Raw genomic sequence first — 19,316 nt, 5'->3', positions numbered from 1 at the left:
CCAACTCTGCATATTGTGACTTTGTGGCATGGACTCAGAAAGACTTTGCAGTCGTACGTGTAGTGTTCCCTGATGTAGACTTCTGGATTCCACGACTGCAGAAGGCACAGGAGTTTTTCCTGAGGGTTATGCTCCCACAGCTTGTGGCACAGCACTACACACAGCCTAGTATGTCAAACAAAGAAAATGTCCCAAACTCTACCTCCACAAAGCAGTGGAAGAAGTAGATACGAGGAGGGGGGGGGGGGGGTCCTATGCAATGCATGCAATACTTTCTTTGTTTTATTGGTACTTGAGTTGAATATGCCTTATTAAATGTGTTTTGCTGCCAAAGGTGCATCTGATGTGACTGTGTGTACACAAAGGTCATGCACTTGTACTGTCACCTCTTTGCATGTATCTTTAACATTTCGATCCTGTGTGTTATCTTGCTTTTGCAATATTTTTTCTTATTTTAAGTTGTACTTGTAGACCTACCATACCCCTTTGTAATCTTTTACATGTGACATACTATTTGATGCCATAATAAAGTGATTCAGCTCTGTGTTAAACATTGTGTACTGCATGTCATTAAATTCATAGCTAAAACTTGACTAAGTCAACATTACATGTATGTCTTCTAAACCCATTAAATGAGTAGTTACCCACAAAATGCCTTTTTTTCTATTGATTTTCTATTTGTCGCATTCCTAAGACAAAAACAAAATACCCCCATTGATCCTGGATGGAGATGGAATCAATCAATATTATTTATACTCTGTTGAAAGATGCAGACACTATAGATGTGCTAAAATAATTGTCTCCCATCCCAAATAAAACACCGGCTGAAAATAAAATAACAAACTGTAAATGTCAAAGAAATAGTCAAAATTCACAGAAATAGCAGGTCTACATAGCAGCAATGATTGAAATTCTATTCAAGTGATCACGGGTCCTGTTTTGTGTCTTATGGTCATCCTACATGCAGGTTACAATTAAGAAGAAAACTGATGACCAGCCATTGGGTTCAATGCAGGGACGTGCTGGCCATTGGGAAAAGCGGGACAACTCCCAAACGGCCGGTTCATTCCCGGCCGGTCCAGGCCGGCCATTAGCAAAAAGAAATTATAATAAAATGTCGGCCTTCGTTCCATTTTGGGGGCTGGGCAGCCAACAAAGTAAATCGTCACTGTCGGGCAGAAACCTCGTATCTCCAAGTTTCAAATGTATATATATTTTTTTCGCAAAGTAAAGCCCTGCTTCATCATACAAGGCTGTTGCACAAAAGTAGTGAAAACAGCAGATCTACAAGCACAACGCCTCGCGGTGCGAGGCGTTGTGTGCTTGTAGATCGGCTGTTTTCACTAGTTTAAATCATTTTTAAAATGATGAATACAAAACAAACGGTTTTGGACCTACAAGGTTTCCACCCGACAATGACGAAATATGACTCATGTAATAGAGAGAGATCTTTCTCTATAGCGCGCAATGAGGGCCTCTCCAACTCTTTTTCCCGGGCTGAATCAGGGGCCCAGCACGTCCCTGGTTCAATGTGTTTAATTCTAAAGTCCAGTGAACAGAGAATATATCAGTCTTGTATTCATATAACGACTTAAAAATAGAATATATCAGTCACTTATTCATACACAAAGACCTGGACAGACTTTCTTATGCAGTCTCTTGTTTATATAAAGACCAGCATACATACAACAGAATGAAGCCTAGCACTACTGTGCATTGTTTATGTACTGTGACTGGAAACAGCTTGTTTAGTTACAATTTAGTTGGGTGAGTTTAGTAATACACTAAATAAAAGAAAATACTGAAAGTGAATACAATTATTGATTTCAATAATCTATTAAATTGATGACGATTAGTTTGATTAAATGTTACAACCCTAAATCCATCATGAAAGTGGCAAACGGTTGAGTCTTCACAGCTCAGTCCATAGGGTGGTCCATGTCCTTGTAGACCAATAGGCGGTGCTGTTTCACGTCCTCGTAGACCAATAACAGGTGTGGTTTCATGTCTGTGTCATCGTAGTAATAGGAAGTGGAGTTTCATGGGCCTCTTAAGTCTGACATCATTTTGTAGGGCGGACAGAAATTCTGGAGCCAAGAGGCACCAGCGCCCATGAATCTTTTTACTATAAGCTAATTTTTCTTCTCTTTCTTGTTGAAAGGAAAGTGGTAGAATTATACTTTAGTCGTTATTTTGTCCCGGATCTGTTGAAATAGCGAGGGACACAGCACTGCCCATATTGACAATGAATCTGCTTGGCTACCTGACTACAAAATGATGTCACGGCTTAAGAATCCCATAGGCGCCGGGGTTGACCTGAGAGACAGAAGGCAGGTGAGTTCTGTTGTGCTAAATATCCAAATCTTTGGGATATTGATAGCTGCCCGAACCCGACCCGACATTTAGGGCCGGGTAGGGCCTAAAATGTATGCTAATTAGTCGGGCCTGGTAGGGCCTCGGGCTCAATGTAAAAAGAAAATTATTTTATTACTATTACTCTGTGATAGAGTTCTCAAATTCTTTCCAAACCTGCCATACCCGATGCCATAACCTCAATGGTTTTGGGCCAGATAGGGCCTGAAATGTATGCTAACTAGTCGGGCCGGGCCTTACTTTTCAGGCCCGTTGAGACCTCTAATATGGATATACGCCGCCCACTGCTCTACAGGGCAGAGCAGTGGGCGTCATTTACTGTTGCCACTAAAAAATAGGCCGTTAATCTTTGCCATAGAAATTTATTAAAATATTGATATCAATTATTTTATGCCTAGAATGAAGCCATCCAGGACAGGATTAATGGTCAATGTATGGTAGATTTTTTAGTGTCACCAATAAACCACGCACACTGCTATGACCTATAGAGGCCATGTGAGCTGTATAATATTATTATATTATATTATATTATATTATATTATATTATATTATATTATATTATATTATAGTATATTACACAATCACTTCTCCAAGAGTCTATAAAATACTTACTGTGAGGAAAGGAACATTTCACCTCCAGCGTGTAGAAGGAATCATCGGACTCCTTTGCTCCACACTCTCTCAGTGAATATTCACGTCCGCCACAGGAAGGTTGGAACTTCCATACAGGTTGACGTGTAGGAGCACCCCTCCTTTTTGAAGACACAGCGTTGCCACAGTCCATCTGTCTACACAGCACGGATAATGACGTGTGGTCCAGGGCTTCATCCACTGGTCTCCACTCTCCCTGGTGTTTCATCTCCAGTCTACCGGTACAGTTACTGGTTCCTCCCACCAACCTGACATCGTCGGCCTCTGTACAGAGACAATAGCATACACAGTAAAACATGCAACATTAACTATGAATGCAAAATAACAATCCAAACCTGACGTGCAGTTTGTCTTTTTACCAAAGCAGTCAAGACCAACAGTCTCATTGGGTGAGCAGCCGTTTCTAGTAGAGTCTGAAGTTCTACAGTCCAGGAGAACAGACTCGTTGCCTCCACACTGGAACTCTTTGGTCCACATCGGAGTCTTCACTTGTCCATAGATCGCCGCCTGGAGGAAGGGAGTCGCCCCACAGCCAAGCTCCCTACAGAAAACCTGTGCATCCTGCTGGTCAAAGTCAGCATGACACACCGGGACCCACAACTGATCAGACTTTACCTCCACTCTGCCTGAACACAGACTATCCCCGTTCACCAACCTCACTGACTCTGGAGAGAGAGAGAGAGAGAGAGAGAGAGAGAGAGAATTAAAAGTTAATTTGTATTTATTAGATGACTACAAAGGTATTCATACTGTATATCCTTTATAGATGCATGTAGAACTCTAAGCACATCTTGAACGGTGCTCCTGGAAGGAGTTAAGCTACAACATCTGGCTTTGGCTGGGCTCTGAAGCGTGGCCTACACCCAGGGTCAAATTGGGTTTTTTGTGGGACGCTTAACAACTTGGGTGCCAAACTCGTTCAGTAAAGAGTTAAGGCCACTAGGGCCAAAAGGAGTTGTCTCGTTCCTGAACGAGTCAACAAGGGGTTAACTGTACAGCTCTACGTGCAGCTGCCTGCCCTCTGAATAACCCTAGTCCATACGTCACCCCGTAGCTCAGAGAGAGATAGAGAAAATGGCACGAGCTGGTTGCATTGATTTCCATTCTACTCTGAAACATAAAAAGGGCTTTATCTATGAATGAGGTGAAGAGAACGCCAGGGAAGCAGAGATCTGATTCTTTTCACGGCGACACTTTACCGCGATGGTCGGCCGCGGTTTGGATTTTAGTTTCGCGAGCGTTTGTAAACAAATGGATTTTCTTCCTCAATCGTCAGTGGACACCCACGTGCACACGCACAAAGCTTCCGAGGCCCTTCAAAATAAAGCGTGAGTGAACGGCGGCAGCAGCAACAGCTAGAAATGTTATAAACCTTAGCATCCCATGTGTTAATGAAATTAACTCATAAATAGCACTGCTCACTTCACACTAGGTGTGATTTTGTATTTATTTCAAGGACTATTTCAACGAGTGATAGGCATTGGCTGGAATATATTACTGTAATTGTTGAGATCATTGTTTGTTACCTGCACGGACACTGTATATAACTATCATTGTTTGTTACGTTCACACATATTACTGTCATTGTTTGTTACCTGCACAGATCACCTCCACTCTGGAGGAGGAAGTATCTGACAAGTCTGTTTCCCGCTCCTTGAGGGAAGCTTCAGATTGGAACATATATGGAATCGTCCATATGGGCTGAAGAGATCCAGAACTCCTCTGCGTTGAAACGACAGAGCCGCAGCCCAGCTGTCTGCACAATAGAGACGCCGACTTTGTGCTCCACTTCCTGTGCGGATCCCCCACTGGTCTCCACTCATCATCGTGTTTCATCTCCAGACTGCCGGCACAGTGACTGGTTCCTCCCACCAACCTGACGTGAGACTCTGCACAGAGACAACAGCAGGTCAACAATGACCTGGCTTCAGTCTACAGTTATTTGCAACGCAGCATAATTAACTCACCCTGTACCTCCAGTTCATCAGAACCCACCCTGTCTGTACCTCCAGTTCATCAGAACTCAACCTGTCTAAACCTCCAGTTCATCAGAACTCACCCTGTCTGTACCTCCAGTTCATCAGAACTCACCCTGTCTGTACCTCCAGTTCATCAGAACTCACCCTGTCTAAACCTCCAGTTCATCAGAACTCAGAGTGATGGAAAAGTACAACTTTTTTTTAAAGTACTTAAGTAAAAGTATCAATAATGCAATATAATAAACATTCTGTTACAAGTAATAGTCCGGATTCAAAATGTACTTGAGTAAAAGTACAAAAGTGTTGGCATCAAAATGGTGATTTTCACGTTATATGTCGCAATTGTCTTTCAACGTGGGCACATGTGTGTCCATGAAGCTCGAGGTTACTTCGGCCACATTTAGTGATTTAGACAATAACGGTCGACAACACCCTGTAGGTCCAGTTCATCAGAACTCACCCTGTAGGCCCAGTCCATAAGAACTCACCCTGTAGTTCCAGTCCATCAGAACTCACCCTGCGGTCCAGTTCATCATCAGAACTCACCCTGTATGTCCAGTTCATCAAAATAACTCACCCTGTACGTCCAGTGCATCAGCAGAACTCAACTCACCCTGTTAGTCCAGTGCATCATCAGAACTCACCCTGTACGTACAGTGAATCAGCAGAACTCACCCTGTACGTCCAGTGCATCAGCAGAACTCAACTCACCCTGTTAGTCCAGTGCATCATCATAACTCACCCTGTACATCCAGTTCCAGGAGCAGGGCCAGGTTTCCTCTGTGGTCTCTGAGCTCGTAGCGACCAGAGTCTGACAGCTGCAGGCGGCTCACAGTGATGTGCAGCCTGGGACGAGCCCGTCTGGGCGGGTCTGTCTTCTGAAGTCTGTCAGCAAACAGCCTCTCTGTGGTCTCCTGTTGCAGGCTGCCCGCCCTCATCAGCACCACAGGCTCTGGAGTCGGAGTAAAATAGTTTGGGATTTTTATCAGAGTTTAGTTTTATTGTAGTTTCCTAATTTGTTTTAATTGGCTTTCATAGTGGGTTTGCTAGTTGTGGGCCTGTTGTGTCATAAAAACTCAACAAAAAGCTATATGATTAAATGTATTCAGTTACTGTACGGTAGGTAACGAGAAAAACTAAAACTGAGTGCATTTTGTCTATAATTTCAGTTTGTTTTAGTTGTATAAACAAACAATACAGTTTCAGTCAGTCATCATTTTCTTTTTTTATTATAGTTTTTATTTAGTTCAGTTAACATTTTGTATTTTATTTTTTGTATTTTATTTTGTTTTTCATTATTTGCTTCGTTTTGGTTAACTATGATGACCTTGGTCTGTGGGAGCCCCGGCCGGGGTGAAGGTGAGCTGGAACAGAGCAGGGTCCATCCCCAGCTTGATGTGGAAGTCCTGGCCCACGGCTGTGTCGTTGATGTGTTGGTACTGCTCTGTATGGGACATAGAGGAGACTGTATGAATACAACTGTTCTGTATATGAGAGAGAGGACATTGTTAGAATATAAATGCTCTGTATGAGACATACATAGTGAAGATTGTTTGAATATTCTTCTGTCTACACATACATCATTAGGGATGGGTATTGTTCACCTTTGAATCGATACGATACCTTTTTCGATACCTGGGAATCGATAAGATACCCTTTTCGATACCATTTTCGATACTTTTTATTTAAGTTTAACTGCTCTATCGCAGCAGTGGTAGAGCAGAGGTGATGATGATGATGCACCATTTATGATCACACAGTGTGGCGGAGCGGAGAGTATAGACATTGGATAATCATCATAATAATAAACACCAGTAAGACTCCCTAATCGGGAGATAAGCGACCGTAGGTCTCAGTAGCCCAACTTTTACAGATGCGACTGGCCAGGGGTGCGTTCCAGAGTATCGAAACAAGGTATTGTTCGTTTTTACGTGAACCGATACCCGATAGTATCGACGTCATGCAATCGATACCATTAAAAGTATGTCCTAGTATGAGCGTAGGGGAAGGGGATCAACTGCATGTGATTCCCTTGGCCTGAAATACATATGATTATTGGCAAAATCACGTAGCCTGAGTGCCAGCCTGTTCGCTCTGTTTAGTTTTTTCTCTCCGCATCAGTCTGGAAATTATTCATTTGATTCGCATTGCTGAACGTCCATTGTGACGTAGCAAGGTCGTTGCTGATTGGATGTTGTTCCAACGAAGGTTAGGGTAGCTACGTCATCAGCCAGCCAATACAAAATGGTGTATTTGTCCTGCCCGCACCACAGACCAATCGGAAGCCGCGGTGGCTGGAAAGCCACGTGGTGTTGTTCTTGTTCCAACGAATCAGAGTAGGGTTGGGTTGCTCCGCATCACAGACCAATCGGAAGCCGCGGTTTGCTGGAAAGCCGTGTTCCTCCCCTTGGAAATAGGAGGATTTCCAGACTGTGATGCGGAGAGACAAAACAAATTGCGGAACGGCGCGAACAGGCTGACACCCAGTCTAAAAATCGCAGGAAGTTTTTAACCAGTAAGACTCCCTAATCGGGAGATAAGCGACAATCTCCACAAATAGGGCAAAAAATTGTTTTTCCTAAATCTTCCTGGTCCATGTTGATGACATGAGTGTAGACATGCTGCGTAGTGAGTTTCGTGATTTTAGGGCAAAATCTGTAGGAGTTACGGCATTTTATGTGAGCTGCAGTGGAGGGGGTCCTCCACTCGGGGCGCCACCACTTTTGCATCCGTTCTGGAGCAGCAGGAGTGGTGGTCCCCAGGAATTCCCGGTGAGCAGCCCCGTTGGGGTGGTCATGTGGTCATTTTTGCACATGTGGTAATTTTTTACACCTGGGGGTCCCCCGGGGACCTGGGGGTCCCTGGAGCTCCGGGGGTCCTTGGAGGTTGTAGTTTGGCAGGTAAGGAGTGTGTGTGCAAAATGTGCCATGGATGGGGGCAACGGTTGTGCAGATAGGAGCAGGGCAAAATTACACCTGGGGGTCCCCCAGGGACCTGGGGGTCCCTGGAGCTGCGGGGGTCCTTGGAGGTTGTAGTTTGGCAGGTAAGGAGTGTGTGTGCAAGTGAGCAGCCCCGTCGGGGTGGTGATTTGGTCATTTTTGCACATTTGGTCATTTTTTACATCTGGGGGTCCCCCAGGGACCTGGGGGTCCCTGGAGCTCCGGGGGTCCTTGGAGGTTGTATTTTGGCAGCCAAGGAACGTGTGTGCAAAATTTGGCATGGATCGGGGCAACGGTTGCGGAGATATAAGCAGGGAAAAGTGTGACGTGTGAGGTGTGACAGACGTGACAGACGGACTTACACTTTGTGGTGCTTTTGATAGCTAAAAATCGCAGGAAGTTTTTAATAATTGGCGCTCCCATTTAAATGTTTTACTAGATGAGAGGTTGTTGCAATTACCTGCTCCATAATGTTCCGCTAGGATGAAATAAACCCATGAAATGTAACAAAGGCTTACTTGTTAGTGTGGTTGCTAAAGTCAACACACTATTGTATTCGGTCAGAGATTTCTTTCCCCAGCAAAGTCAACCTGTGTTTCTGAGTAATGTTATCCTGATTTGGTGGCTGCACAACAGAAAAGTGATGCTTTAGTCATGCCTCACTTTAGTTGACATCACAATACATAATTTAAATGGTTGGACATCATTTATTTCCCAGTGGATTTCTCGTGACTCGCATCAGTGCAACCACACTTCTCCAGGATTTTATCTTTCTAGTATTATCATTACCTTTAACTGTTAGCTTGTATCTGACGATAAACTTGTGGTACTGGTTCCTGAAGGTGTAGTAACCGTTGTCTTCCTGGGTGACCTTGTCTATGGTCCACTGCTTGTACCCCAGCCTTCCTCTGCCTTGCTCACTGGCTGCAGGAGGGTTGCCGGTACGACTCCACAGGACCCGAGACTCCTCTGGGCTTCCCAGAGGAGTGTATTCTACAGTATGAACGTGGTCATCAAGAACCAGCTGGTAGTCGGACCCATAGTCCTGTCTACTTTCAGCTTCACATTCTAAAATATGCACGCACGCATGCACACACACAGAGAGAATACAGTATTTATTTAGAATAGATGTGCCAAGCCCAAGGATCAACTCAACTGACAAGGACAGCCTAGTACATAAGGAATGTATGTTTTTATTTACATGAAGCCTAGAACATAATAAATGCATTTTTTAAATTATGTATAGAAAAAGTAAGAACAAATATTATTACGTCAGAGAGAGAAAGGGAAAGGGAAGAGAGAGAGAGAGAGAGAGAGAGAGAGAGAGAGAGAGAGAGAGAGAGAGAGAGAGAGAGAGAGAGAGAGAGAGAGAGAGTTCTTTTGGATCTCACATGAGTGTTGAACTTTAAACAAAATACAATAGATTCTATGCTATACTATGCTACAGTATATGATGGCTACTACCTGATAGAAAGCTGGCATTAAGCAGTCTCACCTCTCAGCTTCAGAAGCAGGACAGTGGTGAGGTTGGTGGAATCTTCCCCAGCAGAGAAAACCCCTGCATCTTTGTCTGTCACCTCCGTCACAGAAAAGATAGAACCCCATAGCTCATAGTGGGGGTCCAAAGACTGCAAACATTTATTCAGCATTGTTAGTCAGTTGAGGAAATTAAATTTCAATTCAAAGGAGCTTTATTGGCATGAGAAAACATACGTTTACATTGCCAAAACAAGTGTCACAAATAAAATAAAAACAGTTGAAAATGGGTAACATACTGTATATACAGTTGGAGGGGGTACAGCATTGTTTAAACAGGTATGTTGCATTGTGCCATTTTATATACAGGGTATAATGCTTTTGGAACAAATAGCAGCATTATTTCTTCTCAAAATGCATTTAAAAGCCAGATGTCAGTCCATGGTTTGTAGTCCTTGTCAGTCCAATTGTGTTTCTAGCCTTCTTTTGTTGCAGTTCACAAATCTTGCTGCTGTGTTCGCACATTGTTGTATTTCTCCCAGTAGGTATGGGAGTTTTCCATCATTGGTCATGTTTTCAAACTCACTTCGGGTGTGTGTAAACTGTGGGAAGTATGTGTCTCTGATGTTTTGGTATAGTGGGCAGGGGGTTAGAAAGTGCAGCTCTGTTTCTGCTGATTATAGCCCTATTTTAAATCTGTTTCCCTCAGCCCCATGTGTCGTCAGTTTAGGGGCTTGTTTCCAAAGTGTAAATTGCTTTTTTTGCTTCTTAATGTTGTTTGAACTGGACTTGTTCATATTGCCCACGATGCCACACATTTACAACACATTCCATGTCTTGCCAGCGGTGGAAAAAGTACTCAATTTGTTGTTGACTTGAGCAAAATGTAAATTTTTACCCCACAATTTTCACCCAGTGCCAATTGCCTGAACTGTAATCCTGGGCACTGCTCTCCCTCTGCCAACCTGAGGAGGGCCCCGATCTGAGCTCATGCTTCCTTCAGTGCATGAGGAGTGAGCATCAAGCCGCTTCTTATCACCTGACAGGGGGGTGTTTCCCCGGTTGGACGGAACACGTTAGTCCAAACAGTTCCTTTCCCCTCCATCAGGTGCCCCAGCTAGCCAGCTAGGAGGCATTAAAGAGACCATTACTGCATGTTTTTGTGAGGGTATCTACGGGGAGAACATGCAAACTCCACACAGAAACGCCCTTATGCCAACCCCACTTAGGGTGTGTGCACTGATGACACGGAGGACAGATTTAAATTTACTAATGTACTAATCTACTAGTAACTAGCAACTCAAGTTATCAAATAATTGTAGTGGAGTAAAAGTAGGCTACATATATTTGCCTCCGAGATGTAGTGGAGTAGTAAAAGTATTGGAAATTGTAAATACTCAAGTAGTACGAATACCTCCAAATTGTTCTTAAGCATAGTCCTTAAGTAAATGTTCTTAGTTACTTTCCTCCACTATTTCTTGCTCACCTTCCCATTTTGCACCACTTGTATCCTCTGGCTGCCCGGCGCATCTGAAGTGAAGTACAACTGTCGAGGCCGAGGGTTCCCGAGGTCAGAGGTGTAAATGGTAAAAGGATAACCATAGCATGTAGTTCGAGAAAGTGGTGGTGCAGGGGAGCCTTAGAACACAGAAGACAGAGAGACAAAATGTTATATTAAAGGTAGGGTTAGGGTAGGGTTAAAGTGATTTTCCATTTTATTTTTGTTAAATTAAGTGTTGGCTATATTCTAATAGTACTCATTGCTGTCAACAGGAGTCTCTTTGTCTATCCAGCTATGTATTACACATAAAATGGATTTTCAGGCTAGGATACCAATTTTATCCAATCAGAATAGAGAACTCCCGATTAAACATGTGAAATTGGAAGAAATGAGCAGTCAAAATTGGAACTGTAACACTATAAAAATTAAGCTCACAAATGGGTACGCTCTCCTGTTTGGCTGAATGAGCTGGAGAGACTGAACAAACACTCAGTGGTTCTCAACCTGTGGGTCCCAAATTATTTTGGGGAATCCCCAGATGATTAACTTAATGTGCAACATTGGCTGTGTTTATATGCTCAACATTTATTCATTCAGAATGAACTCATTCCGAATAGAGATTCATACCCAAACGTTTACATACCACAGCGTGACCTGACGGTCACGCTGTGGACCTGACGGTGATGTCAGCGAGTTGTGACATCACTTCCTGTACAGGGCGGCTACACGAAATGTGGATAACACTATATATGGAGTGTGACGATTCAAGGCATCTCGGTTAAGTTCTTACCGCACACCACTGCATCGGTTATCTCCATATATGGAGGGATGTGTTGGTTATCTCCATATCTGGAGATTCAACCTTCAACGATTTTGACATCTTGTTACTAATCTGTCGGTAGATAATGCCGGTCTTATATCACAGCCTCCACCTCTCACGTCATACGGGCAGCCATAGTTACACCTGGAATGTTGAATCTCCATATATGGAGATAACCTACGCATCACACAAAGTCTGACCTCACCAGCCCATACTTGGGCATGGACGACTTATATCTCCATATACGGAGATGGCCATATATGGAGATACGATGACATCACAGAGTCCACAGCTGATGATGTGGCGTGATGTCATACAATACACAAACAAGCCCTATATAAAGGGGCAATTCTCAGCAGGGAAGAGAGCATTCCCCACTAGCTGAGTATCTTATCACATCTTGGATGTGATGATAAGCTATAAGCTTAGTTGATCCTGGCGATAAGGTCTGAGTCGAGGAATGCTCTCTTCCCTGGTGAGAATTTCCCCTTTATATAGGGCTTGTTTGTGTATTGTATGACATCACGCCACATCATCAGCTGTGGACTCTGTGGCTCAGAGTGATATCAGCTGTGGACTCTGACGTCACACGTGTCACGTCACACGTGTGACTCAGGGACGGACTCAGGGACGGACGGACGGCCGGTGGAGGTTTTCATACTAAACTGCGACCTGACGGTCGCAATAACCTCAGAGCAGATCTACAAGCCAACAACACGTTGTGATGCGACACTCTATTAGCTTGTAAATCTGCATTTTTACATTGTGTTATAACCTTATAGCAATAGCCTATGCGATTTGGTATTTAAATTCTGATAGGCTGCCCGATTGGATAACAATTAAATATAATGCCTGTATCTCTCCATTGTCTGAACCTGACATGCAACATTGATCAGATCATCTTAAAATAAACGTAAAACTGCGTTTTTTTCTCTCTAGAAAGTTTCTCCCGTGATTATATCCAGTCATTTGGGGGCATAAACAACACGTTGAAGGATAAAATGAAAGTTTGATAATTATATATTGTTGTTCACATCATGTAGGCCTATTTAGGCATATATTCATCTTTTCTCAAGCACGTTGTTCTTTAAAAAAGTTACTTTACATTAAGACCAATATTCAAATATTTCATTTAACATGTAAAATAGCCAATCGAGTTGCACAGATGTCCCATAGTGTCGACCTATACTGTATCCGTTGGCATACTTCATACCTGAGAGAAGCCTTTGACTTGTTGAGGGTCTGGGAAGATCACTGTCTGGACCAATATTACCGGGTAGAGTTGATGAGGCTGAGGCGATGTGATGTACTCTATTAGACCCTACAAAATAAAATGATATTACATTATATTATATTATATTATATTATATTATATTATATTATATTATATTATAACACAATCACTTCTCCAAGAGTCCATAGAATCCTTACTGTGAGGCCCGGAACATTTCACCTCCAGCGTGTAGAAGGAATCATCGGACTCCTTTGCTCCACACTCTCTCAGTGAATATTCATGTCCGCCACAGGAAGGTTGGAACTTCCATACAGGTTGACGTGTAGGAGCACCCCTCCTTTTTGAAGACACAGCTTTACCACAGTCCATCTGTCTACACAGCACGGATAATGACTTGTGGTCCAGGGCTTCATCCACTGGTCTCCACTCTCCCTGGTGTTTCATCTCCAGCCTACCGGTACAGTTACTGGTTCCTCCCACCAACCTGACATTGTCGGCCTCTGTACAGAGACAATAGCATACACAGTAAAACATGCAACATTAACTGTGATTGCAAAATAACAATCCAAACCTGACGTGCACTTTGTCTTTTTACCAAAGCAGTGGAGACCAACAGTCTCATTGGGTGAGCAGCCGTTTCTAGTAGAGTCTGAGGTTCTACAGTCCAGGAGAACAGACTCGTTGCCTCCACACTGGAACTCTTTGGTCCACATCGGAGTCTTCACTTGTCCATAGATCGCCGCCTGGAGGAAGGGAGCCCCACAGCCAAGCTCCCTACAGAACACCTGTGCATCCTGCTGGTCAAAGTCAGCATGACACACCGGGACCCACGACTGATTAGACTTCACCTCCACTCTGCCTGAACACAGACTTTCTCCATTCACCAACCTCACTGACTCTGGAGAGAGAGAGAGAGAGAGAGAGAGGGGGAGAAAGAGGGAGAAAGAGAGAGAGAGAGAGAGAGAGAGAGAGAGAGAGAGAGAGAATTCAACGTTAATTTGTATTTATTAAATCACTACAAAGGTATCATACTGTATATCCTTTACAGATGCACGTGGCACATCTTGAACAGTTAAGCTACAACATCTGGCTTTTTCCGGGCTCTGAAGCGTGGCCTACATCTGGCCTACATCTTGGCACAAAGCGCTCAAAGTTTGTTGTACGCCTCATAAATGTCCGGGCTCTGAAGCATGGCCTTCATCTGGCCTACATCTTGGCACAAAGCCCACACAGTTTGTTGTGCACCCATGGTCAAATTGGGTTTTTTGCACAACGCTTAATGAAATTAACTCATAAATAGCACTGCTCACTTCACACTAGATGTGATTTTGTATTCATTTCAAGGACTATTTCAAGGAGTGATAGGCATTGGCTGGAATATATTACTGTAATTGTTGAAGTCATTGTTTGTTACCTGCACAGACACTGTATATTACTGTCATTGTTGAATTCATTGTTTGTTACCTGCACAGATCACCCCCACTCTGGAGGAGGAAGTATCTGACAAGTCTGTTTCCCGCTCCTTGAGGGAAGCTTCAGATTGGAACATATATGGAATCGTCCATATTGGCTGAAGAGATCCAGAACTCCTTTGCGTTGAAACGACAGAGCCGCAGCCCAACTGTCTGCACAATAGAGAAGCCGACTTTGTGCTCCACTTTCTGTGCGGATCCCCCACTGGTCTCCACTCATCATCGTGTTTCATCTCCAGACTACCGGCACAGTGACTGGTTCCTCCCACCAACCTGACGTGAGACTCTGTGCACAGAGACAACAGCAGGTCAACAATGAACTGAAAAGTAAATATAATATAATATAAAAAACACTGTTGAATCCGGAATCTCTGGATTCAACATGTACTTGAGTAAAAGTACAAAAGTGTTCATAGGGTCCATAGTGCGTTGGGCCAAGAACGGAAGCTCTAGGTTACTTGGGCCACATTTAGACGACAACAGTCTCTAGAGAAAGTGGCATTTGTGATCCGATTTTGGATGGTTTTAATCAAATGTAATTGATTAATAGCTTGGGAAACTCGGTCCTGGGCACACAAAGACATTGGGAATACCTCAGGATACTCGGTCTTGGGCAGTAAATGAGTTAAGTAAATGTGCTTACAGTAGCTGCTTTACACCACTGCTAACTCACCCTGTAGGTCCAGTCCATCAGAACTCACCCTGTAGGTCCAGCCCATCAGAACTCACCCTGTAGGTCCAGTCCATCAGAACTCACCCTGTACATCCAGTTCCAGGAGCAGGGCCAGGTTTCCTCTGTGGTCTCTGAGCTCGTAGCGACCAGAGTCTGACAGCTGCAGGCGTCTCACGGTGATGTGCAGCCTGGGCGGACGCCGTCTATCACTGTCCATCTTCTGAAGTCTGTCTGCAAACAGCCTCTCTGTGGTCTCCTGATGCAGGCTGCCCGCCCTCATCAGCATCACAGGCTCTGGAGTCAGAGTAGAATAGTTTGGGATTTTTATCAGTTTAGTTTTTATTTTATTTTATTCTGTTAGTTTTAAATGGTTTTCATGGCAGGTTTGCTAGTTTTTATTAGTGGGTCTGTTGTGTCATAACAACGTAACAAAAGCTATACGATTACAAATATATATCTGTATATATATTCAGTTACTGTAGGTAATGAGAAAAACTGAGGGCATGTTGTCTATAATTTCAGTTCATTTTAGTTGACAAACAAACAATACAGTTTGAGTTAGTTATTGTTTTCTTTTTTTATTTTAGTTTTTATTTAGTTCAGTTAACAAAACCTTTTTATTTTATTTTATTCATTTTGGTTTTCATTATTTGCTTAGTTTTGGTTAACTATGATGACCTTGGTCTGTGGGAGCCCCGGCCGGGGTGAAGGTGAGCTGGAACAGAGCAGGGTCCATCCCCAGCTTGATGTGGAAGTCCTGGCCCACAGCTATGTCGTTGATGTGTCTCTTTGTCTCTTCAGCTATTTATTACACACAAAATGCATTTTCAGTCTAGGATACCAATTTTATCCAATCAGAATATAGAACTCCCGATTAACCATGTGAAATTGGAAGAAATGAGCAGTCAAAATTGGAACTTTAACACTTTTATCAAGCTGATAAATGGGGTACGCTCTCCTGTTTGGCTGAATGAGCTGGATTGGAGAGACTGAACAAACACTCTATAGTGGTTCTCAACCTGTGCGATTTTCAAAATGTTCTTTTCATAGAAACAAAGGTTGTATGGTCATGATTCACTGCCATCGGTGAACTATCCTTTTAAAGTTTTATGTTGGGTGAAGTGTTTTATAATTGATAAATACCTATCTCTGTTCAGGTGTCCCACCTGCTGCGGTGCAAACAAAGCATTGTTTCTGAAAATAAACCTTTTGATCCTTCTAATCTCTCTCATATTTGAACATGGTATTCACCAAAAGTCTCAATCAGGCTTCAAATTTACAGAGGTTCATCATTGATCAATAACCTCTACAGCCTGTGCCGACAGCACATTGACCGCAGTCATTCTAAATAACATTTGAGTTGAGTTGCGGTTCCTGTGTGAACTTTGATCAATAAGATTTCGTCATCACTGGTGACTTTCTGCTTTGCTTTGTGACACAATTTCTACAGTATAATATAATGTCTCCACTCTCCAGTATCTATAAATTCAGCAAATAACTACATAAAAAAAGACAACAACCAGAAGTGGGAAGTAACTTCTCTAGTACAGTGCTTAAGAGCAATTTTGAGGTACTGTTTGATTGATTGTGTTTTTATAACTGCGTTGATATTTGAATGTTGTTGTTTTTTTTTGCTTGCTATTTCGGGGCTGGCACTTCGCTGGCATTTTGACTGGCATTTCGCCTACCCTGACTCTCATTCCTGGATACGCCACTGGCACGAACATGGTCAGGAAGTAAACCCATTTAGACTGGGAATGCATTATTACGCATTATTTTGTGCTTTAACTATTGAAAAAGAACAGGTATACAAGCTCACAGCGAGCTCGTAGATCTGCTATTTTTGCAAAATCTTGTGCGTAAGTCTTTGAATATTTTTGACCTGATTCGATAAATGTCTTCTAAATCCTTGTTTCTATGTCAGTGGTGCTCAAACCTTTTCATTGAAGGTCCCCCAAAATGATATGTATTTGGCCACAGACCCCCATCTCAAAATATTTAGTTCCAGGGACTCACCCCCCCACAAGCAAAATTTGAGTTACAAATGTTCGCTTAAAAAATACATATTTTCAAAGATTTGCACACGTGTTCACGCCTTTTCAAAAATAGCAGATCTACAAGCTCGCTGCGCACTGTGAGCTTGTATATCTGCTATTTTTTCAATAGCTAAAGTATAAAATAATTAAGGCCCCTCCACTTTGGGCCCTAGTAACTCAGTCCCACTTCCCCCCCCCCCCCCCCACGCCCCTGGTTACAGTACTTACAGTGCAGCTCCGTCATAAGGGATGAAAGGAGCAGAGAGGTCACACTCAGCCACAGAGCCATCTTCATCCTGCTGTCTGGAGCCTGCAGATACCCTCAGCCACCTTCTGCTCCTCCGGGGTCTGAAGATCCAGATACCGTCACCCCAGAGTCTGCTGTGCTGCGTCTAGGACAGGGGTTTTACAAAGTTATTTTCAGTCAGTTCTAACCAAAATGGCTATTATCTCAACATTTTCCTCGCAACATAATCACTAAAATATCGTCACTGTCGGGCAGAAACCTTGTATCTCCAAGTTTCAAATGTGTACGTCTTTTGGTAAAGCAAAGCCCTGCTTCATCATACAAGACCGTCGCACAAAAAAACAGACGATCTACAAGCACATCGCGAGGCGTTGTGTGCTTGTAGATCTGCTGTTTTCACTAGTTTAGTACATTTTATAGATGATAAATACAAAATGAACGGTTTTGGACATACAAGGTTTCCACCCGACAATGATGATATGCTATAAATATAAGGTGCTGAGAGTGAAAATTATAATGTAGGGGTGCCTCGGATTAAAAAAATATTCATGGGGTGCCCTGAGACAAAAAAGTTTGGGAACCCCTGGTCTAGGGCTGTCATGATTAGGTTAGTTTATTTTGGTCCCATTTCAGACAATGAATACAATACATATAGTAGTTATTAAGCACATTCAAAACTAGTCCAAAAAGGTCCAAAAAGGTATAGGCGGAAGCCGAAGCTTATACTGCCAATCCCATTTAAATAAAAATATCAAATATTTCACACATTTGAATTGACCAAAAATCCAGTTTGGTGCTGTATCATGTGGCGATATGGAAATATTGCCACGAGGCTACACCAAACTAACTATACCACTTAGATAAGTAGATATTTGTAAAATAATAAATAAACATAATATCATATGATAAATACACTTACACAAATACATACAATGCTCATGTATATGTGCATCAATAAGACTCTGACCCACTACCGATGTTATTTTGTATTTATGCATTTATCACTGATTTATAATAATGATTATGAAATTTTTTACATGCCGATTAATTGTCACTCAAATAATTGGGATTAACGATTTAATAGTTTTTCAACTTTTCAACATGTAAACGTTTATGACAAAACAATTGCGATTATGTCAAATAATCGCAATTAGACAGACGATCATGTAATAGTTGAGTCAGGCCTACCTGTGTCTACTGAAGACCTCCAGATACCGTCACCCGCTGGAATGCTGTCGCTCCACAGAACAGATCCGGCACTAATGTTGCGCCCACTGCATTTTAGGACAGAGTGTCCTAAAATGCTCCCTCCCTCCCTCCCTCCCTCCATTGCCTTCCCCCAATCCCTCCTCCTCCTCCTCCTCCCAGAGACATGCAGACTTTACCCCCACACACACACTCGCACACATCATGCACACGTGCACGCGCACATTTATCCTGGGTTAATACAGCATGAGTTTAGTCAGCAGTATAACATTAGGAGGAGCTTAGTGCACTTTGAAGGGATGATGTTTGTTATGGTCAACAAGCTGTGGTCCGACTGAGAGCCTGGCATGAGCTGACAGCTGTCACCATAAACTAAACCACTCAACATTAAACAATAAAGAAACGAGGAACGTTCCAACGTTTCCTTTTATTATGCTTTTTTTGGGTATAATTTTCTGCATAGTATTATGTTCTATTTGTCTGTCATTAATTTTTATATGAGTTAAAAAGGGACCCCAATTGAAACTTTTTAAGGTGTTTATCCTTTTATTTGATCTTGTACCAGTGAACTGTACTGTCATGAAACTGTACCTTTCCCTATGCAAAGTTCTAATAAAGTCTTCAATCAATCAATCAATCAATCAATCAATCAATCAATCAACAGCAGGAGTCACAGCCAATCATTTTAAAATTAAAATTAGGAACATTT

At 42.7% G+C, this 19,316-nt stretch overlaps 1 protein-coding gene across 2 annotated transcripts; it reads right to left on the bottom strand.

Annotated features, from left to right (window-relative positions):
* Window positions 1-1,531: 1,531 nt before the first annotated feature.
* Window positions 1,532-18,680, bottom strand: LOC308292611 (scavenger receptor cysteine-rich type 1 protein M130-like). Of its 2 annotated transcripts, XM_080734998.1 has the most exons (17): window positions 18,590-18,680; window positions 17,383-17,546; window positions 15,797-15,919; window positions 15,203-15,412; window positions 14,438-14,731; window positions 13,569-13,871; window positions 13,171-13,473; window positions 12,953-13,060; window positions 10,905-11,056; window positions 9,438-9,570; window positions 8,732-9,010; window positions 6,331-6,447; window positions 5,746-5,955; window positions 4,620-4,913; window positions 3,384-3,689; window positions 2,986-3,288; window positions 1,532-2,316 (listed from the first exon to the last, which is right to left on the bottom strand). In XM_080734998.1, the coding sequence occupies exons 2-17, from the start codon at window positions 17,447-17,449 to the stop codon at window positions 2,288-2,290; spliced, it is 3,231 nt and encodes a 1,076-aa protein (XP_080591124.1). In that variant the 5' UTR covers window positions 17,450-17,546; window positions 18,590-18,680; the 3' UTR covers window positions 1,532-2,287. The 2 variants fall into 2 exon arrangements, with proteins under 2 accessions (XP_080591124.1, XP_080591125.1); XM_080734999.1 differs by lacking the exon at window positions 15,797-15,919.
* Between the last annotated feature and the right edge of the window lie 636 nt (window positions 18,681-19,316).

The sequence above is a fragment of the Nannobrachium achirus genome, assembly GCF_963921795.1.
Source record: "Nannobrachium achirus genome assembly, chromosome: 10".
Taxonomy (NCBI): domain Eukaryota; kingdom Metazoa; phylum Chordata; class Actinopteri; order Myctophiformes; family Myctophidae; genus Nannobrachium; species Nannobrachium achirus.
The sequence above is the reverse complement of the archived record's forward strand: the minus strand, read 5'-3'. Positions and strand labels throughout refer to the sequence as shown.